This window comes from Larus michahellis, chromosome 3 (assembly GCF_964199755.1).
Source record: "Larus michahellis chromosome 3, bLarMic1.1, whole genome shotgun sequence".
Classification (NCBI taxonomy): Eukaryota; Metazoa; Chordata; class Aves; order Charadriiformes; family Laridae; genus Larus; species Larus michahellis.
This window is the reverse complement of record NC_133898.1, coordinates 82,458,062-82,485,560: the sequence shown is the minus strand read 5'-3', so window position 1 is coordinate 82,485,560 and position 27,499 is coordinate 82,458,062. Positions and strand designations below refer to the sequence as shown.

General features: G+C 42.4%; 1 protein-coding gene across 4 annotated transcripts; it reads right to left on the bottom strand.

Annotated features, from left to right (window-relative positions):
• Window positions 1–1,940: 1,940 nt before the first annotated feature.
• Window positions 1,941–26,539, bottom strand: BEND3 (BEN domain containing 3). 4 transcript variants are annotated; one of them, XR_012586268.1, is made up of 7 exons: window positions 26,308–26,539; window positions 20,347–20,456; window positions 15,498–15,542; window positions 14,806–15,029; window positions 7,785–9,725; window positions 4,574–4,698; window positions 1,941–3,309 (listed from the first exon to the last, which is right to left on the bottom strand). XR_012586268.1 is itself a non-coding variant. In XM_074581009.1 (5 exons), the coding sequence occupies exons 3-5, from the start codon at window positions 15,529–15,531 to the stop codon at window positions 7,470–7,472; spliced, it is 2,514 nt and encodes an 837-aa protein (XP_074437110.1). In that variant the 5' UTR covers window positions 15,532–15,542; window positions 20,347–20,456; window positions 26,308–26,539; the 3' UTR covers window positions 4,875–7,469. The 4 variants fall into 4 exon arrangements, 3 of the variants coding, with proteins under 3 accessions (XP_074437110.1, XP_074437111.1, XP_074437112.1); XM_074581009.1 differs by lacking the exons at window positions 1,941–3,309; window positions 4,574–4,698 and having other exon boundaries at window positions 4,875–9,725; XM_074581010.1 differs by lacking the exons at window positions 1,941–3,309; window positions 4,574–4,698; window positions 20,347–20,456 and having other exon boundaries at window positions 4,875–9,725; window positions 26,308–26,533.
• Between the last annotated feature and the right edge of the window lie 960 nt (window positions 26,540–27,499).

The following is a 27,499-nucleotide window of genomic DNA, read 5'->3' as shown; positions in this document are numbered from 1 at the left end:
TGGAACTTGCAGCAAGTGCTATGGAAATAAATAGCTGAGATGCATCTTCTGTTCCCCAATTCCACTTACCATTGCTATGCGAAGTGGCTCCCATAATCTCCAGGGATGCTGAGAGAAACAAGTAGAAAGATGCGTTATGAGTGATGTCAGTGAGCGCCAGTTGCTGGTCAGCAAACATCCATTACCTGTCAAGTGCTTGTCAGTATATACCATCACGCTGCCTGTGACCTCCAGCAGCAGCAGCTTACACACCAGAGCTTATACAGCCGGAATCGGACCCCACTCATAAACCCATGGAATGCTTTGGGGCTTGGGAGATAGCCGAGGAACAGAAGTGAAGAAATTAACATTCTGAAAGGGTCTGTTCCGCGTAGGATAGAAACGGTAACACCAAAAGAAGCCAACACCTGCCTGGCATCCAAGATGGGCAGGAAAGTTGCATCCCTGAAAGTCATTGACATAAGAAAGAGCACTGGCAGGGTTATTGTGTGAGTTGGACGAATACGCTGTTAGGCCAAAACCTTAGATTTTAACTTCTGGAAAAGCCTATTGGGAAGTACAGCAGACAAGAGCTTGGAATCAAGACCTAACCCTTTCCTAATGATGACAGAGAGAGACTTTTTACCAGAGCATGTAGTGACAGAACAAGGCACTGGTTTTAAACTGAAAAAGGGTAGATTTAGATTGCATATAAGGAAGAGATTTCTTATCGTGAAGGTGGCGAGACACTGGCACAGGTTGCCCAGGGAAGTTGTGGATGCCCCATCCCTGGAAATGTTCAAGGCCAGGCTGGATGGGGCTTTGAGCAGCCTGGTCTAGTGGGAGGTGTCCCTGCCCATGGCAGGGTCTGTGTGCATGTGTGTGTGTACCACATGATTTTTAAAGGTCCCTTCCAACCCAAACCATTCTGTGATTCTGTGACTGCCACCAAAACCAGGTCTCCACTGACAGATGAAGGTAGAAACAGGCTTTCATAGGTTTTAAGTGTTGATCCACTAGTGGTATCAGCAAAAGAAAAGAAAAGCAGACTTCCTAAGGAGACTTGTGGTGGGTGAGAGGACCCTCTGTGGCTTCAGGATTGAAATGGCTGCAGAGAGAACTGTACCCGTTGGCTTCAGAAAGGAAAGCTTCAGTCACAGGCAGCGTGATCTCAGAGGACAACTGTGACAGCAGGAAGGTGAGTAGCTGTTGGCTTGGCTGCATTGATCTGTCCTGGATAAGCTTCTCTATTGATCAGACCCTTTTAGTGGGGTCTGGCATTCTTGGGCAGGTTGTGCTCATTTCTGCAGCCTTTAAACATTTGGATGGTGAGCTAAAGAAAGGCAAGGCTTGGTTAATGACTGACACGAGTGCCAGGTGAGGAGAGCCAGCATGCGTTCCAGGAGGTGTAGGAACAGGCATGTTGCAGCCACAGTTTTTGCCGGGCCTCCAGGGGACTTCTAGACAAGGTAGGTTCACATAGACTGTGTGTATGTAAAGCGTACATTATAAATGTATCCTTTATCTAGGAATCAGCCGTGCATCTTCCCTTCATCAGCCATGAATTTAAGATGATGGAATCCATCTGGTAACATGGGCAAGTCTCCAGTCAGATGACATGGCAAAGCAGTGAGAAGTGGTCGAACAAAAGTTCTAACAAGGCGCGGGAGGATCCTGTGGAGGAATGGCAGGGAATTGCGCACACAGGAGCAGGACGCGGGTCTGGCAGAAGTGTCAGCTTGGTCAACTAAAGCAGGCACATACCCACGCTCCAAAATAGGTTCCGAGTTCTGGTGCCTACAGATCAACCGGGGTGGGGTAGGGCTGTACTCTGACCCTTCTGGACCCCCAAAATAATAGGAAATTCTTTTTTCCATGGAACAGAAAAGCACCGAAGTGTTTCTGGTTTTTATTTTGGGTTTTTTTTTTTAGTTGTTTCTTGGGGTTGTTGTTTTTTTTTTCCTGTAACGGCATATTAGAAGAGGACAGTCAACCTTCAGCACCTACCAAATCACAGTGCTCAACAGCCTGTGCAGGCTAAGCACAGTGGTCATTCTACGATGGCATGCGTAGGGAAAGGAATGCAAAAAGGGGTGTGTGGGAGCCATGCAAACCGGAGTACTACTGAAACTAAAAAATTCTCCATTTTCCAGCACTTCACTATTCAATGCACACACAGTCAAGCACTTCAAGGAGACCCTGGGTTTTTTTAATTCTTGGCACATGGAGCAGGAGAGAGAAGGGACAGCATTACATGACATAAAACCAAACTCTTAGGTTTTGTACAAGAGATCAAATCTCAAACGCAGGATGTGATCCTATTGAGTGACTCATTCCTACTGCTGACAGGTACCTCGGGATTTTCTTTTCACAGGAAAACATGTATAGAACTTGCTAACACACTACCTTACAAGCTAACCAAAGTGGTACCTTCCTCAAAGTGTAACGATTAAAGGAGCATTTTGCCTCCCAAGGAAGTGAGCACTAACACACACCACTACAAAATGCCTCTGGAAACAATGACAAACAGTTGTTTTGCCATAATGAAATTTGTGAAGGAAATAGGGAATGATTACTTGGACATTTGTGCGTGTGGGGAGATATTAATTAGCTGATCTTCCTCCAGCCTTCGGCAATCACGATTTATTTTGTTTCCATCTATTAACACAAATTTTAGTGTGATTCTATACATGGTGATTTTGCCCATTTTTTGACTGGGAAGTCATGCTAAATCTTTAAAAAGAAAATAAGGAGGAGAATGTAGTAAAACCAAAACAAAACAGGTTTGTTCTATTCATGTTTGCCTTTTGGGATGAGGCGGGGGGAAGGGAGAAAAGGGAGAAGTAGGAAAAGAATGTGTCATATTCTCCAGAAGAGCTTTATTTCCCTTCTATTGCAGCTCTTCCCTTCCTGTGAGCATCAAAGTTCTTCTTTCCAAATTGTTAATGAAAGAAAAATGCTCAGTGGGGACCACAGCCCCACCATGGGACATGTGAGGAAATGGAGTAAGCAGGCAGTTTGCCCCCGTCACAGGCTTTTCTGGCCACTCACTAGGAAAGATGGCATCTAGAAAATGACAAAAATGAAAAGGAATATGCTGGATAAAAATAACACAGTGGAGGGGCTAACCTCCTGCCAGCCAGATGAGGTACAAGGAAAATGTTGTGAACATGATGGAGTTCTGATTTTGTTAGGAGTCGCCTGCTTCCAGCACAGGGACTGGCCAACGCAGGGCAGGTCCTTCAGCCGGCGCTCTGCTGCAGGAGAGGTGACCTCTCAGAACAGGATTGGTATCAGCCGTGACAAAGACAATGATGAGTATTAAGTATTCTGTAAGAAATTTGTGTAAGAGTTTTGTGTAAGAAATTATCACTACCGGTCAGAAGTTTAGATGAACGGCTTCTATAATGGAGGGGGAGAGATGAGGATTTCGAAAGCACTGTTACTACTAGAAATTTACCTATCTTAATATTTACTAGGGCAAAAAAAAGTAGGTAGGAAAGAATGAAGACAAACAAATGGGGATTTCTTTCTTTTTCTGTCCTTAGCAAAGAGAATCATAACAGAGAATTAAGAGACGAAACTAAACCATCACTTTTCATTTTAAACAACATCAAGCACATTTAAAAATATGTTTTCAGCATATTCCTGGGAAAGAAAAACCAACTTGTAACTCTGTTGGTGCCAACTGGGTTGCAGGAAAAATGGAAAAAATAACAAAGTCAAACCAAGGAAGTGAAAAAATTTTGGCAAAGGCAGTGATGGAGTTTGATTTACTCAGACAAACCATAGGCATGAACCTACCACGCTCGTTCTCCCATAGATTTTCAGAGTCATCAACTAAAATGTGCACGGTAAGTAAGAACACCTGTCAATTTCTGCCCCATCCTCTGTACAGGCAAGACATTGAATTTTCCAGCTGTTTCACATCCCTTTAATCAGCGAAACAAAATCTGAATAAAAATAAATTATGCATAAAACCTGCATATTATTTTGTGTGCTTCTCGGGGCCGTAGAATTCATGTTAGCCTCTCCCAGCACGAATTTAGACCTGGTGTGCCTTTGCAGAGCATCGGGCACACAATTCCCTGTTTCTCACTGCTATAACACAATATAAATATCAAACAATAAGTGAAAAGAAACAAATAACAGATTAAAAAAAATGTATCTAGAAATAGATTATGTGCATTTGGAAGACAAGAAAAAAGTCACAAACATTTCCTAGAACATGAAACAGTTTGGTGGCTGTAATGCATTAGCATAACAAAGTGGCTGACTTGAAGTAAAGATTTTTCTCATTTGCAAACTTGTTGTCTGCGGAATAGAATACAGTTAATGGGCAATAAACTGATGCATACTTGATCTCCCTTTTGATGCGCCGTTCTACATCTTTTACAGAGCTTCTAAGTAAGTTTTTAATTTGTAGAAAATGGGTAAGACAAAAAAAAAAATAAAGAGCTATGATGTATTACAGTGTTTCTTTTAGACAGCTGTTGGAAGTGGGCTATTCAATGCTTATCCAAAGCTGATATATTTAAACTATAAGAAGTAGATAGAGACACTTGATATTCACCTTAACACAGGGTTTACTGACCTGGTAGGTAGAAAGTAATGTTCATCCCCAGGAAGCCAGCGTGTGCACGGCTACGCACGCTCCAAACACTTCAATATCTAGCAATCTTCCCATCATAGCCTCACTTTCAAAACAACAGGTTTATTCTTTTAAACAAAAAAAAAAAAGGGAAAAACAGAGAAGTCTTTTAAAATGGCTGCAGCAGGTATTTTCATTCATGTATTATCTGACCAGCTAAGGTTATCTCAGATCTTAGTAACAGCCTTTATAGGAAAAAAAACTCCTGCTCGTACTCAAGCAATCACCAGACAACATTCCTCTTGTATGAAAATAATATACCTTTAATTTATTTACAGGACTGACCGACTGGATGAAGTGGCTGTACTTCAGATGCACTGCAAGAGCTTTCATTAGTGAACTATGTCACTATTCATACGTCTGTATTTTCTTGATATCAGTTATAAAACATACAATCAAACGAATCATGAAAGGGTTGTGAAGAGTGAGATACAAGGAATGTACACAGCAATTAGACAGAAGAGAAAAAAAGATTAAAATCTTCCTATACCCACTTTCAAAAATGTAATTTTCAAAGGTGAAAATTGTTTTTTCATTACTTAGTAGATAATATGAATGGACTGTTTTTTTGACTTAATGTCAACATCTGCAGTAAAAGCCAGTATGCCTGAAATTTGCATGCTAGCTAGTAACATCTGTCAGTTCTACAAAAGTTTAACATATATCGAATTCTTCTGGGAGCTTTGACATCACTACGTGGTGAAACATGTATGACATTAAGATAAGAAAATATAATTATATTTCTTACCTTCTGGCCAGCCATTCGCAACAACAAATTAAGCAGCTGTTAATAATTTCTGTTGTTTTATATCTCCCATAAAAGTGCATGTGAAAAATTTCACAGAGGTGCTAGGTAGCATACAATTACAAGAGAAAGCCTTGGTTTCCAATACATTCAGTTTGCTAAATTTATGCACTAAAATGAAAGATAAGATGCAGACATTGTGGTATCAGTTCTTTATCTTTGGTAAAATGTTCTCATTTTATTATAGCCATATTTGCTCTGATATCCATTTTGTGCATGGCCTGCTATTATTTAAACCAACAGGAAACATTTAAATGGATATAAACAGTATCAGTGTATTATTTAGTACATTCATGACTTTCTTCATACATTCTTTGAGAATGTTGCTAGCGTATGGGGAAAATGAGCATATGCTACGATCTATTATGATTTACTCCCAGTTTAATATTACTAGTTCTTGCCATTAGGAAAAAACATTTTGTTTTGCTTTTAAAAGAAAGGGATCAATATGACTCTAAACTCTAAAAATCTGAAGTAAAAATATCAAGTATTTTGTACTTTCTTACAAATGCTAAAGTAGAAAATTACACTGGAGCCGACTTAAAATTTGATACTATGACCCATCTAAGTAAACAACAAAAAAGGACCACAGAAAACATCAACAATTGCTCCAAGGTTTTCCGGCAATGGTCAGTAGGTGACCACTGTCTTTACTGTCTCAAAAATCCATGGATGACTCTCTCTCACCATTTCTGTCAGTATTTAAAGGAAAAAAAGGAAAAAAAAAAGGAGGAAAACTAGTTTTAAAGCAGCACTCTCCAGTGACAAATCATACAGCAAATTCACATTGGGTTCTGGGTGGTCTTTGTTACACTTGAACATATTAATGATGCAAACTTGACCGTATGAACCAAAGTTATACATACACAGTTATGTCTCCAAATAGCTACTAATTACACTAAATCAATTTGGCAAAGTGAGAGAGTTCAATATGCCCACACCTGAAATATCCAGATGGTGCTGCATTCACACAAAGAATAAGTTACATTACCACAGCTCATACATGGGGACCCTGAAACACTTAATTCCATCACAAAACCAATCTTTGCACGTACTTTTTACATATGTAATTCAATATGAATACTGGAAACCTTTGGAATCATGATTTTGATAGACAGTAAGGTCTAAAATTTTTCTAAGTTCTTGTTTCGTGTCTTTTTGTTGTTGTTGTTTTTGTTATTTGACAAATTGAGTGGCAAGCAGGTGATGGCAAGATATTCCAGGGGTATAGGCTTGGGTCTGTTCTACTGGCTTTATTCAGACAAGCCATCCTCACTCGCGCCAGCAGTGACACTGGACAAAACAAAAAAAAGAACTCCCAGGGGCAGGATTGAGCTTGTGGCGACAATATTAAAAAAACCCATTCACATTGTGTCTACGCTCACATCTCAATTCCTCAACAATTAATTCTTGCTTTCAGAAATAAAACCTGGGTAACACTCAAAAATGCAAATAACACCATTCTGACCCATTATTTGACACAGTCTTATTATTTTCAGTATCTCAGTATCATCAAAAACAAAACACATGTGAAGCTGCAATGACTGTAGAAGCGAAGTCTAACATTCCAACGATTTCCAATGAACGTGGCACTTCCAAATTTAAATTAAGTTTAAATTTCAAACTCCAAATTAACTACCAAGACTGTTCAGAAGGGTTTAATGAAAAACTGCCCCTGAAGAGCACAATGATTTAAAAAAAAAAATCCTTTATTATTAGAAAGTGATAAAAAAGGAAGATGCAGAAATGGGGAGTGGAGTAATACAGTTTCAATACATGTATTTGCACCAGTGAAACTCATGCTCTTAGCTAGTCATTGATAGCTCTGTCACCGATGACTTAACGGTCTTTACCCATGTACAAATGTAGTAAGCCACTTCCCACTGCTGCGGTGCCCACGTAGATGCAACACACACATTAAAACGCGACAAACTCAGTGCCTGACTGTCCTAGACGCTGAGCACCCTCGGCTCCCGACAGGCCCTTCAGTCTAAACCAAAGCATAATCCTGACAATAATTTAGTGGTCAAAGTCTTAGGAATTTTTTGCTTTCTTTGCTTTTTTCAGTATATCACACTTTTTTCTGTTAGGACGCCGGCATCTTTCATCAATGCTCGGTATACATTCATAATGCCATACTTCTTCCATTTTCTCCACGGGGTAAACTGCCTCCACGTAATGACGGATCAGTCTCAGCCTGATAGGATCGAGCTGTTTTTTGTTACAAGCACCTGAATGGTTGTATTGCAGTCTGAGATTCTCTGGAGTAAAGAGTTCGGGGAAGAGTCTTACGAGAAGCCTGGCAGCAAAGTTGCCGACCGACAGGCTCTGCTGCACTATCTCTCTTACCTCCTTATCAGACAGCAAATACAGAGAAGGCACGGGGAAGTCTGGATTAGGAACAACGAGTTCATCAAGTGGTATCTTGCAAAAATCCTTGCTGCTTCTTTCTGGTGGCAGCGGCGGCCCTTCGAATTCTTCTCGAAACCTCTCAGGGTTTATTGCATAGCTGAGAAATTCCCTCCTGTCGGGCCCCGGCACGTGGATTTTCCGTTGCTGTTGGTACGTCCGCCTTTGCTCCGTGTCTCTTCGTCGACACCTCTCGTCAAGCTTCCCAACAAACTCCAACGTCCACACTCTGTCATTTTTTGCTCTGGGGTACAGTATCTGCACATAATGTCGAATTAATTTAATTCTAGTGGGGTCGAGCTGTTTCTTGCCTAAAGATCCACTACAGTTGTATTGCTTCCGTAAGTTTTCATGAGTAAACAGTTCAGGAAATAAGAGAACAAGCAATCGAGAGGCAAAGTTGCCTATGGAAAGACTGCTTTCATATATGCTTTTAATCTGTTCTTTGTTCAACAGGTAATCTGGGACAGGGACATCGAAATCGGGAGGGGGAAAGTCAAGTTTGTCAAAGTCTATGGGTACAAGCCAAATTTTTTTTGAGCGTCTGCCAGGTTTTTCATATTCAAAACTGTCTTCCACTTTTATGATTGATACATCGTCTGGTAAACTAGAAGAATCGTAACAGTCATCTCTCATCTGATCACATTCACTTCCATCCATATATGTATTTTCGAGCTCATCGTTTATTCGCTGCACACACTGCTGCAACCAGGCTTCTTCTTCTTGCACATCTGGGAAGTAAATTTCAGTGTACCTACGGATTATTTGAAGCCGATGAGGATCCAGCAGTTGTTTTCCAGAGTCTCCAAAGCAGCTGTACCTTTCCGCTAATTTTCTGTGGTCGAAGAGTTCTGGAAACAACCTGTGTAACAAAAAAACAGAAAATTCCCCTGGAGAAGAAGCTTCATCTAAAAATTCATTGAGATCCTGAGCATCCAGCATATAATCTGAGGCAATGGCACTACTCCTGTCCAAGGACAAAGCTTCCTCCTGCTCTTTATCCTCCATAAAATGAGAGGACTCGACCTGCTCAGTCTCATAAAAACTGGATGATTGCACATTCTGCTGACTGTTTTCCATTTCCCTTTGAGCCCAAAATCTATTGAAAAAATCGTTGACTTGAGGCAAACACTCCACCTGCCACACAGCTGTATTCTTCACGGAAGGATAACAAACTTCCACATAGTTGCGGATAAGCTGCAGATGAAGAGATTCAAGTTTCCTTTTGTTGAGAAAGCCGCATGCGCTGCAGCTTCTGCTGAACTCATCGTCGCTGAACAGCTCTGGGAAGAGCTGCACGAGCAACCGGCAAGCGAGGTCTCCGCCTGATGTGCTTTGATCCATGATTTGTTTGAGCTCCGCAGAAGTCAGCTGGTACTCCGGGGGAGGCCTGAAGTCTGCAACGGACTCTGCTGGACTGACTTGCTTTTTAATTCTGCTAACCTCCAGAGACAACAGGTCAACCTTACTGTGAAGCTGAGTCATATTGGTATTGAGGGTGTTAAGCGTGTAAAACATTTTCTGTATCAAAGAATAAATATTTGGGTCAGAATCTGCGGTGGCGGCTGTTACGGCAATGGCTGCAGCCGAGTCCCTTTTGCGTTGATCGTTCAAAGTCCGAAGATGCGAGGGACTGCTGGGGTTGATTTTTTCAAACAACTCGTAAGAAGCAAACTGCTCGGCTCCCGGCGGGTTCTTCTTCTCCGTGATTTTGTGTGAGATGCCATAGAGAGGTTTTTTGTAAGATGGAGTGGTTATGTCACTGAAGGATTCTTCTTCACAGAGCCACGTTACATTAGGATTCTTGTTCTTGTTTGGCTGCTCTGCATTTACCTGAGTGGGTGAGGCAGTATCTCTGTTCTTCATGTTTGAAAGGGGGCCCTTTGAATGAATAAATATTGTATTAGTAAGACTGCCTCAAAAACATTCGCTATAAATATATGCCCCTTAAGCAGGCAGTTATATAAATATGCAAAGTCAAATTTTCTCCAGAGGACTTAGTTGTGTTAAATACATCAAAATTAATAAATTCACCAGGAAAAATAAAATTACAGTAAAGTATTATTTAGGTTTTTTGTTTTGTTTTGGCTCATGGCTTTCTCCATGGAAGAGAAATGCAATAATAATCCTTAGTACTCTTTACCGACAGAGCTCTAAATACTCTCCCAAATTAAGTATCAATATGCTTCACCTTGCATATGAGGATCTCGGGCTGTAGGGAATTTGGGTGGCAACAAGTCAGCAACAGAGCCGAGAATAGAATCTAGATTTTCTGACTCCTAGTCCTGTGACCTTGCCACTGCCTCCAACAACTGCATTTGACATTCCAGCACTCTCTTTAGGTTAGCTTCTGAACATACCACAAAGGCTGTAAGACACCAAAATTATGCTTATTCTCTTCTTTCTGGCGTGAAAGGTTTTTTAAAATCTTTATAATGGTATACAACTCCTAAACAAATTCTAAGAATGACAGTAGTTTTTTAAAAAAGTATACTATTTAAATAATAAAAACTTAAAACCAAAGTGGAAAGTACATTTCAAAAGGGAAGACTAAGATTTCTCTATTTCTGAAAGGCAGGGAAGTTTAAACTCATGGGTTTCTAATTTTCTAAATTATTTATATGAAAAACAATAATGAGCTCTTAAGGAATTAATGTGCTCAGTAATGCCTAACCCTTCCTCACTGCTTGAAATTGGAAGGAAGCATTTTCATCAACTCACAGCAAATATGCAGGGCTTGGGTGGGTTGGGTTTTTTTGCAAACACATATATATTGCAAATAATTCTTAGGAAGTTAAGTAGATACAACAGACTCAAAACCCAACATACAGAATTCAAGCATGAGAAAACACTTACAGATTTTAGAGAAGACTGTGCTGAAACATTTTGCTTGGCTTGTTCCACAGAACATAATTAGATAAAAAACACAGAATTTGCATTCAATTATTAAAACAAATGGAACACAGACTTGAGGTCCAAGCTGAGAGCCACAAGCAATTTGAAATTCTAGTGAAGACCCCACTACTTCCTGCAGTGAGGAACTTGAAATAAGATTCCTTTCTGAAAAAACAGAACTGTAACACTCATGAAATTAATCTGGCCCCTATGTGTACTCACACTTGGCATCTGCTTACTGCAGTGACAAATTGAGTCTAATTACTTTTTAATTTCTTAACGCAATATATACTCAAAAAAGGCTCAGAACGAACAAGCTGGTTTCCACTCCCAGTTTAGAAACCAGCAGACTCAATTAAATTGAAGCTGTGTTTCCAAGTTCTGCTCTCGTTCACATCACACAACCCTACATATGAAACCTCGTGTTTTCACATCCAAAGCTGTGTGGATGGACAGATGATAAAAGCATAACGCAAAGGCAATATCTTTCACAGCGCGCAGAATTCCTAGCCATGGTGGTGCCTAGGACACCTGACTTCCAGGTCCCATTTAGAAGCCTGTCCCTCCAGTCCCGCTCATATTAAAGCACATTTGCTATGAGGACAGCAAGGAACCAGAACCCTGGAACAGCACCAGCTATTAAAGCGTGACTTTACCCCAGCAAATGATATGATATACCCTAACTAAATTAGCTCTTTGTGACTTGTAAAATACCAGAGCACAAGACACCGAATTGTGAGCAGACTGCAACGCACATTGCTCCCACCTAACTGTAGGCTCCCGCACTGGGACCAAAGTCATCACACACCACCTCTACCTGCCAGTGGAGAAACAGAGGTATTTCCAGATGGTTACAGAGCTCACCCAAACAGGCATCACCTGAAAGCAGGTCATTAAAATTTCCACTGACAATAAACACAGTTCTGCTCCCCAGTCAGGCACCCACACTGAATTACAAATTTCTTTTACCATTTTAGATCAAAAGAACAAAACAAAACTGCAATTCTGGAGAATACATTTCTCACATGTAAAGTGAAACCTGCTACCTAAGTAGCTAGCTCTTCCTTAACACTCCTGTTTTCAGAGAATATTCCAAATAGTCCTTCACATAGAAGGTACGATTCATCCAATTTCTTCTACACTAAATAGCTTGCCACGGGCCACCAGTTGCCTGTCAGTTCTCATCAGAACTCCTGCCGTACCTTTTCCCTAATTAATTATATAATAAAACTTGGCAATGTGCGGATAACTTCATTAATGAACACCTCGCACACAGAGCCAGGGCAAAGCAATATTAGAATGTGTATTAAGCAGCACAAATTCATTGCCTTAAGTGACAGTGAGTATTGAGAAAGTTTGTATTCTTAGTTTTGGACGCAGTGCTCTGGAGGAGGGGAAGAGCTCGCGCTAAGAACTGCGGCAGATCTCTGCGATGGCAGCAGAACTGCTGCCCTTTCACTAATGCAGCTCACAGTGTTTGGATCTGGTTGCGGGACGGATTTGGTTATCTGCATTTCAGAAACACATAGTCAGTGCACGACTAACAGATGACAACGCATTTGGGCCTATATTTAAGGATTTTCTATTTCAGATGCATTTTCATTTTCTTTCCTTTTGCTTGTAATTTTCTTGTCTTTACACAGTTTTAATTCAGGAATAGCACTATCCACAGCATAAAAACATGGCTTTTCATAAATTCTCCCATTAAACTGGTATTTCTAGTATTTAAAATTTGTAATTGGTTTTCTGTAACACTGATCTTTAAACATTGATGTATATATCAATAATACTACACCTATTTAAGCTGACCAGTTTTAATATACCATCAAAAAATAATCAAAGATATTGTTCTATGAGACTCAATGCACATAAGATAGTGCTGCTTTTTATATTACACATGCACAGCATGTTTTCTTATTATATACATTCTTTGAATCTTTGCAAAATGCAGTATTTTGGTAAACATCGACCAACATAATTGTGAAATAGTCTCTCACATTATCTCTTGGAGTTCTAAGCCAAGTTTTAAAAGTTGTTTAGTTACCGCTCTGCTCAGTGCTAAAGTCCAGCCAATTTATGACCTTTATTATGCTTAATAAATGAAGTCTAAATATCTGTAAGAATACAGAACATAATATCCTAGCATATGAGTAAAGAGGAATAAATATATGAGCGAGAAACATATAAAATGATTCTCGAGAAACATATAAAATGATTCTATCAAACACATGAGAACTTGGAAATGTCTTGCGCTTTTTTTAAAGAAAAGAAAATTAGGGAAAATTGATTTCTGGTTATGAAGTGACAATTAGAATTTAAAAAAAAAAAAAACACAACAGAAATGTCTTCTGATAGAAAGTCATTTGTAATATAATCACCAGCCCAATAGTACAGTTATATAACATAAAAAGTACAGCTCTACTTCTATCATACATAGATGCCCATGTGATGTGTAGTAAATACACTAGATGCATGATATTCTCAAAAATAATTAACATTTTGTCCTCTGTTTAAACAGAAATAGTTAATGAAGTCATCAACTAAAACAAAATATTGGTACTAGAAAAGTAATTAACTTTTAAAAGTGTTGTTAGGATTGAGGACTATTTCTGGTTGGTTATTTAACTAAATATGCTGATTCACTGGGGTCGGTCCAGAATGAATTTTCATCATGGTTACTGGGTCACTTTCTGATATTATAAGTCCAAAGTTATAATTAAGTTCAAATAATTTTAAAAATTTATTACAGGCAAACAGCAAACAGTAAAATCCAAAGCAAGCACAGTTCAGAGACCATTATGAAGCTTTTTCAGGATTCTGAATGTAAGTAAAACAATTGTAAAAAGAAAAAGAGAAAGGAAAAGAAAAGAAAAGAAAGAAACCGTGTAATAAGATTAAAACCTACCTACCACAGGCATTCAGGGAAAAAAACAGCCCCGAGAAGTCAGAGAGATGACAGTCAAGAAAAAGAAATATGAAGAGCTATGGCTAGAAAGGAGACACGAAATGCACAAATACAACACGGAATAACTGGCTAGGTAGCAGAACAGCAGAAAAGGATATGTGCATTAGAGTAGGTCATAAACTAAATATAACCCAGGGCCTGAAGTTATTCAAAAGAGGATGAATTTGAATCTAGGTTATTTTAATAAAGTGCTGAGTGTGAAAAACTGGAGGTCGTTATCCTGCTCTAGAGGGTGTTTGAAGAGATGTGACTCCAACACTGGACATTACCCTTTCAGTAATCTCAAAGAGAACAACAAAAATATAAGGTGACTCCTAAAAAAAGAGCTGAAGAAACAGAATTTTAGTCTTGGAAAGGAAGGGCTGAAGGTGGACAACATCACACCAATTTTCTCGTGTGCAGAAGACTTTTCTAGGAACAGATGATCACCGCTCTCCCTACTGAAAAGAACAAGGACAAAAAGAAACTGGCTCAGTTTCAGCAAAGATTAATGAAAATCTCCAATTGTTAGAGAGGTGAAACACTAGAACAGGATAATGGAAGAGACTGGGCATCTCCTTCACCAGCTGGACAGACATCTGGGTTGTCACAAGTGGGTTGGTGCACCAGAAGTTGTAATACATTCTGCTCTTGATATGCTGACGTCTTCTGCATCCCTGCATTTTTATCTTTCAAGTAATGCACAAATTTATACTTGTCTCACTGACATCAAAATCCGTGTCACAGAAGGAAGAATTACAGCCCTGATTCTACCACTGAGGATCCAGCGGAAGGATTGTGTGACATGAGAGGGACTGTAATCAGAGTCACGCTCAGTTAATCCAAATCACTACCTGCTCCTACGTTCTCTGACAAGCAACAAAAATATACTTCACATGAATGAATTAACCTATATGTGTATTTCATAGATACGATCACATTATTTAAAGAAATACCCAGACAAGTAACGTGCGCAAACTGGGTTAAGATTAGCCATATTTGATTCAAACTCGTTACTAATGCAAATCTAGTTAACTGACTTGCATTTTGCCTATCGCAGCAATGAATTTAGCCTATGAAATATGAACAGTAAAATCGCGCAGTCATGTATAGAGAAGTCACCTCTTGTGTAAAGCGTCTTTTCTTCACACTGGGTAAGACATCTTGCTGGCTCCCTGAACCATCACACCCAAGTGAGGTCTGTTTCCGTTTGTTGGAATCCTGTAGGCAAGTAACTGCGCCATCCAGTGTGTGTTTCTCAGCAGATCTGGATGTTACTGAGCAGTCTAGAGCTTCATCTTCGTTTTCTGTTTCTACTTTCACAATAGTTTTTTTAGGAATTTTTACTGGAAAAAGAGAAAGTTCAGAAAGATAAAGCACTCTCTCCAGAAAACCATGACACCCTTAATACAATCTTTTGTGGTTTGATTCTTTTTTATGAAAATGTGGTTTGAAGAACATCATTATTTTTTATGACTTGTACGATAACTGTATGGTGAAGTCACCCCAAAATCAAGTTTTTTATTATGCTAGGAACAATTCTGTCATCCAGTAAATGACAGTTTCTTCCCCAAAGAAGAGTCTAAAGTATAAACAAATAAAGTTACAGTAGGAAGATTTTTTTTGAGGGGGAGGAAGGACGTAGAGCAGAAAATAAAATGAGTAACAAAGGTAACGGTGTGCTTTAGATAGCTTTTTAAAAACCATTAATGTAATTTGTCTTGATCCAAGTGCATTCTTTATCAGGTTACAAAGGCTTTCATTCAACAAGTATTTTTGTCTGATCATAAATTACACAAAATATAATATTTTACCTTCATCATCAGCAGTGATTTCAGCTGAATTCATCTTCTATTTCACTAAAGAACAAAAAAAATATACAAAAATAAATACCAGCATCTTCTGGAATCAGGAAATACCTGCATCTGTTCTTATAATTACTTTTAATCTAGAACCATTGGGCATTAACAGCCCATGAATAATTTCCAATCTGTACATTTGTAGAACGTAGCTATTTTCAATAAATTTCATGGCCATCTATAGACCTGCAAACTATATGGCAAACTGCATACAGCAGCTAGGAATGTACTTAAAACTATATGTCTTTTTCTGGCATGGAGAAAATTTAAATTCCTTTTAACCTTCTCTATAAATTACCGTGTCAGTATATAAATGGAAGTTAACTGTATTAAACTCTCCATCCTGTACCAAGTCACTACTTCTTATTACAGTCTTTTTATATTGTCATTGTGGGTGATCCAAAGTCATCACACAAGGAAAACTCATCATAAACTGGAATATACATGCTGGAGTAAGTTTTCATTTAGAAGTCTTTGATCTTTTGATATGGACTGCATTAATTCAAGGAGAGCAATCTGTAAAACTACAGTAACCACTTTTTTTTTCTAACTGTCAGCCTCTAAATAATGTAAGAATGCTTTTTGAAAGGAAAACCAAGTATTTCTATTATTCTAGCATGATTTTAGCATTATTTCTCATATGAAAGACTCAGTTGTGTTTCTGTTTCCTTGAAAACTAATTTTGCAAGTTGCTTGGGGGCAAACATAAATCTGTGGACATATTCCTAAAAGATATTCTAAATCTTTTGGAGATCTACAAAGCAAACAACCTAATCAGATCTCATGGACCGTTACAGGGCACACAGCTGCAAACTGACACTCTCAACTGGTAAACTGGTGACTGGTAAACTGTCACACACCGCTCATGTTCATTTACACGCAGCATTATGTTTACTTGGCCCCAGAATATTACTGCTTTACATTTTCCACAGCTACATTCTTCTTTCGAATAATTTTCTTTCAACTGTTCCTGCCTGTCCTTTAGCCAAGGTCTGAAACCAAGTCAGGCTTCTCTCTGCTGGAGCAAGTGAATAAAGCAACCCATCAATCAAAAGTGTACGTACAGTCCAGCAGTGGGAATTATAATGAAATTTAAAAGAGAAATGAGGAGAGAAAGAGAGGGAATCTGTTTTGGAAGGAGAAAAAAGTCTCTATCTTACTTTCGAATACCGTTCAATGGAATTATTTTTTTTAATCTCAAAATAGTGTTAAAAAACTCTGCAATCACTCGAATACTGAGTAGTTATGAATTTTTCTTCGACAGTAACTGATGGCTGTTAATGGTAAGTATGAGATCCCATTGAGGGTAAGATTTTGTACGAATACACTACAATGGGTAGCACACACACCCAAACAAAAGATGCATGAGGTTATAAAAATCAGCTCATACTACTCTAGAAGCCAAAACATCCTCTGATGTGCTGATCTTCAACACGGTCCCCATATATAGCCTTATAAAGGGCATCCTCAAGAGGATAACATGAGATTGCCTTCATCATCACATCACCAGAAAAAGTCTCTCTCAGTTAGAAGTAGGGCCCTTAGATATCTCTTCCTTTTACCCACCAAAATCCCCTATTTCAAGAGTTGCGTTTATTAACTGATCCACATATAAATTATGCCAGCTTATAATCACTTCACTTAAACTTGTGCAAACTCTGTAGAGACATAACAGGACAAAGAGGTTGCCCGGAGAGGTGGTAGATGCCCCATCCCTGGAAGTACTCAAGGTCAGGTTGAACTGGGCTCTGAGCAACCTGATCGAGTTGAAGATGTCCCTGCTCATTGCAGAGGGGTTGGACTACATGACCTTTAAAGTCCCTTCCAACCCAAATTATTCTATGACAACAGCATGAAACGTAAGTTGGCCACACCAACTCCAAAACTACCTGATAAGCACTGGTGAGGGTTAATACCCAGTCTTATTAACCCAACATTATTTATGAATTTAGAAACAGCCACTACAGCTCTTTATGAAAAATCCTAAGACAGTGTACTTCGCACAGCACCATCTAAAAGCTGCACTGAACCTTAAGAAAAGCACATAGTACTACATGTTCTTATTTTGCCCTGATATCCCAGATACATTGACATTCAGTTTCCAGATCTTTCTTACACTTTTCCACACTGCACTAGGCTTAGCTCTGAGAGATGTGGTACAAGATCAACTTGTGCCAGTGTTCAAGCAGTGTGACACAGAATCTTTTTGTGAGGGCCGGAGGTGACAGTAAGCAAATCTGTCGACACCACTACAGAATATTCTGTAATGGAAATCAAAACGGTTTTCCAGATAATGCTAGACTTATCTATTAGAGCAAAATGCTGAAAAGATGGCAAACACACAGAGTCAGAAGGGAAGAATATAAAGGTGGCAGTGGGGGGGAATGACAGGAAATATTTAGGAGGGGATATAGGGAATGTGTTTTCCTTCTAACTCCTGCTACTACTGCTATTCAAACAGGAAGAATGCTTTAGGAGAATTCCTCTGAGAGAATGCAAGGAAAGTGGAAGGAAAAGATAAATGAAGATCTGAATAGCCACTGAATAGCCATCCAGTTTTAAAAACTGGAAAAAGCAAAAATTTAAGCAAAGTGCATACCTTGGTTAACTTTCTAAAGGACGCAAGAGCAGAAAGACCAAAGCTATCCTAAACTCAGGTCAAATGATATTAAGTCAAAACATTTTCACATATTCGAAGCAAAGTGTTAATACTTATGTTGATTTTACTTTTTTTTCCGAACTGCCAGAATACAATTAAAAGTGAATAGTCAAAAGAACATCAGAATCAATGAGTCCTGGAAATACTCGGTTTTGTATTTGAACTCTTTGGTGCCAAACAAAGCATGAGCTCCAACCCAGTTTTGGGAAGCCCTTGTAATCTCTCTCTCATTATCTGGTTTCCTACCTTCTTGTGAGATTTGCAAGAACTTTGGTATTATGAGAAAATGAAGCACGTATAACAGCTCCTGTCAAGACACAGGAGTCAGCTGCCCCTCTGATTTCCTGCCTCATAGTCCCACCTGCTCTCTCGGTCAAGCATGGCTGCCCACCTTAAGTGAGCTCTTCCAGCTTGATAAAGCTGCCAGAAAACAATTCACAATTCACTTCTTTCTTTGCCAGGTTACTTTTCTTCTAACTCAGAGAGGCAAAGAGTACGGCAAGTAATCGGTCCCAGCTCAGGAGCATGCACGAAGTTTGGAACAGAAAGGAAAGATTAAAAATCTCTCCGACACCAGCAAGCCACTGGCTCGGTTCAACCATTTCATGAAACTCCACTTACCATCTATTTACACAACCATCTCTCTTCAAATTTGGGTAGCAATGGACTCACAAGTAAGTAGTGAGCAGACACAGAGATATCAACAGAGCAACTGCATCATTGCTTCCATAGGAAATCAGGGCCTATGGGAAGGGGGAAAGTCTGTGTGTGTGCGTGTACATGTCCATGCATGCACGCCCATGTAAGGTTAACAACAATAATTTTGTTGGTTGTTTAAAGTTCGCTAAAGATAAAACATGTCAGATTCTTTAAAATGCTGTTTGCAGTGAATCAGTACTTATGAATAGTAATTATTGCCTCCGTAGAAGAGGCAGCAGTGTCAAAATCTGTTTTAAGGCAGCATTCTGGCTCAGATTATGAGAATAAACAAAGCTGGAGAAAAAAAGACCTAAAAGAACTTGGGACAAAACAGTACACAAAGCAATTGAGTAAGAAAACCATCCAGTAAAACAAACACCTGTCAGTCGTTCTTTGTCATGTTGAGTATACAAACATATTTCATTCTTACCTTATAAGTCTTTTTTTTTCAAAACAGAAGATAAATAGACGTATCATCCTTAGGCTAATTCTGACTCAATGCTATCCACAGGACAGGAGTTAGCTAGTTCTAGGAAGGGCTGAGCACCCTGTGCTGAAACTGGGAGCCCGGGTCTGCAGTGGTGACTGGCAGAGCAAACAGCTTTGGCAGCTTTATCTTGCTGGGATATAGATGGATGCTGCAGCACATCCTACTTTCTGGTGAAAAGAGGATCTGGAAGGAGGATTCCAAAATACACCAAACACCTACAACAGCAGCTACGTCAATAGCCAGATCCTGATCCTAATGAAGTGAATTGGCGTTGTAGCCTAAGCACTGTTTCTCTAAATTTTAGCTGAAACTTCAGGTATTTCCACCTGAAGTGGCCAAAAAATCATGCTTTACAAAATATGAACATAAACCTTAAGCTTCAAGTTTTAGGATTTTGCTTGTAAATATTTTAACTTGTGAACCAAGCTATTTTAGAAGCATTTTCTCTGGCTATCTTGTGTGTAAAGTAAAATTCCAAACAATGTGAAGAGTTCAGAAACGCCTAATGAAACAGGCATACAATAGGTAAACATACTGTTTCTCTATGCTTATGCTGAAACATGGATAAAACGCTCAGGAAGAGTAACTCTTATAACCCTGATTATGGATCCTACACCTCTGAGCACTAAAAATGAAGTGAATAGCTAATACTCTCACTTTTTCCTCAAAGGAGACTCTTCTTTTGATTAATGGCAGTCTGCTTCTAGTAGTCATTACTTAAACTTATCTCATGTAGGATAGACAGGAAGATGTGTAGCACTTGGACAAATTCAACAATCAAGGAAGAAGAAGTAAACGGACCCCATCCTCCCAATGCAAACAATAAATCATTAGATTTTACTGCCTACGTTTCATCTATTGAGAACGGCCTCCTTGAAAACAGTTTGCAGTTTAAAATTTCTATGTAATCAATGTCTCAAAATAAACACCTTGCTGATGAATCAGCATGTACTCACCTTCCCATCTAAACTGCCTTGATAGCTACTAGTGCTGGTACTGTACAGACACTTGTGCTGAGCCACTGCTAGGTGTCACGCAACGAAGCCTGTGGGATGCCAGCACTCACCTGGGAAGACACAAACATTCCTTTTGGCTCAGTCCTCCAGACTCACCCACACATCCTGACACTTCCAAAACAGTTAAAAAAGATCAACCGAAAAAGACAGTTTTCTTAAGGTTAGTAAAGCTTCATTCTTCTAAGAAAAGTGAATACAAATACCTAGATTTGCAATCATGCAAACGACGATACTATTCTTTTTAAACTAATGTACAATGAGCCTATTTGCAGAGAATGAACGTGATATACAGCACTGTGTCCTGTTTCAAGTTAAGCTACTTCAAATAAATTCAGTATGCATTACAGTCTAACTCTAGACACGAATCTAAGCGCGTTTGATTTCTGATCTTGTGATTTGCAGCAAGATCCAGAAATCCCACTAAGCAACCAGCTAAACTTGTAGGTGGCTATAAATTCTAGATACCAAGTTTCCGGTGGACCACATACACAAAACCTTTTGAGCTCTGCTGGGACTGCTGCACTAGGAACTCCTCTGCATCTGGCACACATTCAACACCCATTTTCAGAATACACTCAGTACTTTGGGACTCTCGTAGAGAACAGTCATAAATAAGTGCAGGATATTTCACTTACGAATGGCACAATGGTTAAATAGGTATTTGGGAGCCAGAAAATCTGTTTTATTTATTTATTACCTTGGCTGTCACTATTGCCCAAATCCCCTTCCCACAGATCCAGCTCTCCCTTCTTCTCATCAGGTTAGATGAGGAACGAGACAAGTCAATGAAGGGACTCAACGCTCCCTACTTCCATTGGTATCACTTAGACACATGCCTCTACTCAAAAGACTCACCAGGTTATGATACTTCATTGTATCATTGTAACATTTTGCTAATAACATTCAACATTGAAACGGTATTCATGGTGGCTAACAGGGAACCTCAGTGCACAGCCCAAAGCTGTGAGTCCCGAAGCATGTATTACCAAAAATGTGCCTACCCGAAATGTGCACTGAAACCTTAAGGATTTAAAGAGCTTAGGTACAAAAGATTTCATGTGTAAGGGAGCAAATTGCAAATCATACTCTAAAGGTATTTTAGTCTCATATCATCTAGTATAATGCAGAATGCTACTAAAGAGTAGCATAAAAGTGTACCTGCTTAGTTGTTGATATATAAACCAGAACTGAATCATAAGCCTAAGTTAAACCATGCCACCACGTGCATTCTCCTCCTCTGATCTACCACTTAACAATTACTCATGTGTTGGCCTTGGAGGATGCTTTCCCTACCTGTCTGATGCTTGTGACTGTTGTAAAAGTGCAAGGCAAAGAGAAAAGATCTGGCTGATAATGTAAGATCAAGGCAGTTCTCTGCCTTTGCAAACATTCCTAAAGACAGCCTGATTGATGACTTGCAAGTTCTGACTTAAAAAAACAAACATAAAAAGTCCACCAGAAAAAATACTGTTGTTCTGCTGTTCATAACTAAACAATGTAACTCTTTACTCTTCAAACTCACACATCTAAGTTCCGACAACTGAAAAAAAAAGGCACAAAACCCATGTAGAAAGGAATAAAAGTGCACACATGCTGTATGTGGTGGAAAGCAATTCTGATTTCATAACATTTGTTAATTATAATTACAAATGTAAATGAATCATTATCTTAACTAATATACCCTAAAATAACAAGAATGCCCGTTATCACTTTTATAGAAGTTTGCCATTATTAATCTAAATGTTTGCATAACACACTACTGTTCAGTTCGTTAACGCATGGTAAATGTGTAGATGCTGCTTCTTGAATGCACACCATCCCACTAAATATTTTTGCATCTTCATGTAGGTTGGCAGGAATTCTTCACTATTTCTTCTCTAATTCTTCACTATTGATTATAAGAATGTTATTAGAAATACAAAGGTTGAGATATTGTGTATTATAAGATGTTCATTCCTTTTAAAACCTCATGGTGGTACATTGCTTCATATATAAAACTCAGAGGCTTCAATGAAAAGTATTCTACTTGAGTGATGTTTGCTTCTGAAGAGAGGATTTGTCCTTTACATTTTGGTCAAAAGTTAAGTTATGTGTGTTTGCTAGCAACATTAAAATGTGTTTAATAACATATGTGGAATAAGCTGCCCAATTTCCTTGCTTTCAACACGCAGTGAGAGATACAACGCCCCTCTTAAAGCACAGGTAACCTAGCAAAGCTAAATAAATGATGGGAATATCAAAAAAGCCAAAAAACCAGTACCTCCTCCTAAGGAGCTAACATTGTCTAAATTTAGGAAGATCTGTACATTGACCTGGTGTTTAACAGCCAAAAGCAGCACCTCCTCTTACATATGCCTCTGGTAATAGGACTTTATCACTAAATGACAATGGTATTTATTATGCTACATAACTAGAGTGTGGTTTACCCAGAGACAACCAAAACTATTGTATATATACTGAGCCTCAGCAAGTAGTTAAGGCACTCACTGGACAGTCAAGTGTCTGAGGTCCTGCTCCCTGTCTCTGGGTCTCTCTCTGTATTTCACGTGAAACATGCACTGGATAAAACACAGAAAGCAATGGATGCTTCCCACGGGAAGCCCACAGTTTCGAAAGCAGGTGTGGGTTAGGTGGAAATAGTCCTGTCCCGTGCAGCAGGTGAGCCGAGGGCTGCTCCAACCACCCACTGACAGTGCGACATACTGTCCCTCATGAAATTTTAGAAGAACAATTCCTGCATAACACTTTGAAATAACGAGAGCAAGCACCCGTTCTTGACACGCAGCCCTGCAGCCCCAGCAGGAGACAGGAGCGAAGGCAGGCGCCTCTGCGCAGGCTGCCCAGGAGCTGCCTCCTGCTTGGGGCGCGTGTGGCTTTCCAGGCTGCCTCTTGAAAAGCTCTCCTGCTGGGCTGCAGCAGCAAACCTAGAGAGAGAACTAAGAGTTCTGGGTTCTGCTTTGGGAGCCAAGTAATCTGCATCTTTTACTTCCTGGCTGTAGCACTGGGTTCAATAATTTCAGTATTGCAATTATCCTCGGGGTACATTTGATTCCTCCAATTTGTAAAAAACAATGCTGCTCAAATTCAATTCAACAGAATTACACATAAATACCACTCCAAAATTGAGCCGTAAAATGTATTTCTTAGAGGCAATGTTTGCTTTCTGTTGAGTTCCATGAACCAGTAATTTGCAGAATTTTGACAAGGACTTCTCAAAAAATCAACACAATGGATTTTTTTTTCCTGGACTTTTTTGCATTTTCATAAATATTTTTATTTTTTATTTAATTATCCTTCTATTGCTGAAAACCTCATCACCACACTTATTGGTATGATGCTCAGAACAAGCAAATAACCAGAAAGGGTCACTGTGAGTATACTGCCTGAAACAAGGTAACTTCCTAATGTTACAAATTACACCTAAAACTATTATAACAGACAGAAACTGGGGAGGGAGGAGGAAATCTGTACTGTTTGATTTGTCCACCTGACTGTACTTTGTACATATTTAGGTAGGTTTCCTTATAACTTGTGACTTTTCTGAGGAAAAATTTTGAAAAGGCTTGGGAAGTTACTTAAAAAGGCAGCAGGTTGAAGAAGTCTGATACCTGAAACCCCTTTAATTAAAAAAAAAAAATAATCTATTTCAACTTGACTACCCATCTTGAAAAAACTATGAAACAAGAATGTTGCCTCAGTTAACTGAATGAGCAAAACACAAGTAGACAATATAAAGAATACTAAAAGCAGATGTTTTCTATCCTATCAATTTTGAGGTAGTAGGGGGCTGCTAGTGACCCAAGAGTGGAGTTCTTGAGTAAAATTTATTATTGATATCCAGTACTGATACTTGAAATATTAAATACCTTAGAAAACAGTATTCCACCATTACAATCATGTTCCGACTATAAATACATGTATAACAAGTCTAAAATTATGAAAAAATATTTTGAAAAGAACCAGCAGATGTTGTTGGAAGCATTACACTTACGGACACTAAAATCCCTATACTTAACATAGTTTGAAAACCTCCTCTGCTGCCCTGAGGAAGAGGACAGGAAGCCTCAAGTCTCCACTGAAGCCAGCCTTGCAACAAGGGCATTTTGCCAGTAGAACTTACAGGGCATGTTCTCAATTTGGGTCTCTTTTAATTTCATTTTACTTACATCTGCAGATGCAGTTTAAATTTAAAAAAAAAAAAAATTAAATAACCCTTCTCATTTTTCCCACAAGTTGCCTAAAGCTGAAGTTTTCTCAACCTGTCCCCTGTATTTTATCAAACACCAATTTAATCTTGCACTGGCCAGCAAAATACTAACCTAGTTTATTTCCAGAGTTAATACGTCAATTTTGGTTTGCTTCAATTAGGTTTCCCCCCCCCCCCATCTATTAGGAACATTTTGTTTTCCTCAATGCTTTATTCTCTTTCCCCTCATTCTTTGCTTGTATTTTAAAATACTGTTCCAGATGAACTTTGTACAGGCAATGTAAAATCTCATCCAAACTGCAATCAACTTTCCCTTTTTTTTTTTTTTTTTTTTACAAGCTGGACTTACCTAAGCTATGAAAGTACTTAGCAAAGATAAAAAGCGCAGTTGGTCCAATGCTGAGTTTGATTTAGCAGGAGAGAAGAGGAAAATCTACCAACATATCTTGGCAAACATTTGTTTTATTAGATGTAATCATTCATGTAAATTCATAATCCGGTGACTAGGTATCAAGCAGAAGCAGGGAAAAGGGTTTTTTCTCCCCCTGTTCAAACGTCTCTGCCCCAGGGGTCGGGCATAGGCTGTTTTTTTACGGGTGGCAGCGACAGGCTCTACCCCGCACTTCAGCCCCAAGAGCTCTGGGGCTGCGTCAAGGCTGTGTGGCGGCCGTCACATGGCCGCTGGCCGGCCGCCGGATCGCCTGCCGCCGCTACAGAGTTTGTTCCCTTCTGTTGACAAAGGGCTGCGCGGACGCACCGCAGGGGAAAGTAGGGTAGAGGCACCCGGCCATATGGGCAGGGGGGAACGGTTCCCCGCCGACTCCTCCGCTCCCGGCGGCGCACGAGTGACCAAAGAACCACCGGCTCGACGCCCCGGACACCGTCCACAGCAGGCAGCGGCCTGACCCCGGCCCCTTCTCGCTTTTACAGGGCTCCCGCGAAGCCACCGCGGGAGTGGCGGGGGGGGGGGGGGCGGTGGCGCAACCGCCGGGACTCCCCCGGTGGCGGCGGCCACGTGGGCGCGGCGCGGGCGGCGCGGCCCCGCCCCGGGGGCGGGGGCTGCGGTGAGGGAGACGCCCCCCGCGCACCCCGCACGCGGCGGCCGGGGACGCTTCCGCGGTCAGACCCACGAGCCCGAGGCGGCGGCGGCGGCGGTTGGTGCTTCCGGTCCGGACCCTGCCCGGGCGGATCTATGTGGCCGGCGCGCGGGGGGGGGGCGGGGGGAAAGGGACGGGGGAGAGGGGGGGCAAGGTGAGGCTGGAGGTGAGGGCGGCGTGACCGTTCCACTCTACCCCGTCTAGCACACACCGCCCCCCCCCCCTCCCCCCGCAGATGGAGGCACCCGGGCCGGGCGCGCGCGCCCCGCGCCGCAGCGCTATAGCAACGTTCCAAGCGACGAACAAAGAGCACACCACCACCCCCCCACACTCCGCCACCGGCAGCTCGCGCCCCGCCGCCGCGGGGGGGATGTGGGGAAGAGAGTGGGGGCGAGTCGCCGCCGGGGGGAGGGGCCGGCCCCGCGCCTCCCGCCGCCCCGCTCCCTCCCTCCCTCACCGGCGCGGCTCCCACCCCCCCCCTCCTCCTCCGTTCCTCCCCTACCCGCCGGGGCGGCGCTCCCCGCCGAGGGCTGCGCGGAGCGGCGTGTCCCCGTGTGTGTCCCCCCCCACCCGGCGAGCGGCGGCAGCGGGACTTACCTCGGCTGGTCGCGGGGGCCGCGGGAGCCCCGGGACGGCAGGGGGGCGGCTGGAGCGGCCGCCGCTGGTGCCCGCCTTTCCACCCCCCCCACACCCCCCCCCGCTCTTTGTGTGCGAGGGTCCGCGCGCTGCGCTCTCGCGTGACGTGACGGGACCGTGTGTCATTTCCGCACAAGGACACTGAGCCCCGAGCCGCCGCGGCCAGCGCCACCCGCCGCCCCGGGGCAGGGGCAGAGGCGGGAGGGGAGGGGAGGAGGGGGGGGGGCGGGGAGGAGCAGGCCGCTCTCCCCCCTCCCTCCCCTCCTCCCCACCCCCCGCCCTCCCCGGCGCTGCCACAGGGAACGCACGGTTCCCACTGGAGACCCCGCGCGCCCCCGCCCCCGCCGCGCGCGCCCCCGCCGCCCACTCGCCGCCGCGCGGCCAGCCCGCTCGCCCGCCCTCCCCCCGCCGCTCTCCTCCTTCCCCACCCCCACCCGCGACGCGCCCTCCCCGTCCCACGGCGCCCGCGGGGCACGGCCGCACGTGGGCCAGGGCTCAGGGACGCGGCCGGGCGTGACGGGGACCGGGACGGGGCGCGCGCCGGCCCGGCAAGGCGGCCGGCGCCGCGTGGAAGCGCGGCCCCGCCGCGGTCTCGCCTGGCCGCGGCGCCGGCACCCGCGCGACGTGCACGCGGGGTCGGGGAGCTGGGGGGGAGCGTGGGGGCGCATGCGTGTACGCCGCCCGCCGCGTCCACGGAGGACGGCGGGGGAAAGGAGGGGGGGGCCGTGCCCGCGCGCGCCCGGCGGCCCCCGCCGCGTGGCCACGGCCGGTGACGGGGAGGCGGGGAGCACGTGGCCGCGCGGCCCCGCACACCCGGCGCGCGCCGGCCGTTAACCACCCCACCACGCCGCGCGCTCCTCCCTGCGGCCTGAGGGAAACGGGCGCTGCCCACAGACCCACTCGCGCCTCGCCGCCGCTCGGGCCGCCCCACCGCCGGACTCGGGGGCAGCCGGGGCTCGCCGGGTCAGCGGCGGGCTCCAGGCGGGCGAGGGGCTGCCCGGCGGCTCCCAAGCCCCCGTCCGCGGCTGGCCTGGTGCCGGGCGCGGGCGGTGGAGCCGGTGAATAAATCCCCACGCCGTTAATGGCCGTGGGTCAGCCCGGGCGGTGCGCGGGGGAAGGCGAGGAGAAGCCTCCCGCAGCGACCGGCTGTGAC

Excerpts from the sequence above, each read along its gene's own strand:
- BEND3 (XM_074581009.1), bottom strand. The coding sequence starts at position 15,531 with ATGAATTCAGCTGAAATCACTGCTGATGATGAAG. Across the intron at positions 15,030-15,497 it reads AATCACTGCTGATGATGAAG|TAAAAATTCCTAAAAAAACT; the intron begins GTAAAATATTAT and ends CTCTTTTTCCAG. Across the intron at positions 9,726-14,805 it reads AAAGACGCTTTACACAAGAG|GGCCCCCTTTCAAACATGAA; the intron begins GTGACTTCTCTA and ends ATTCATTCAAAG.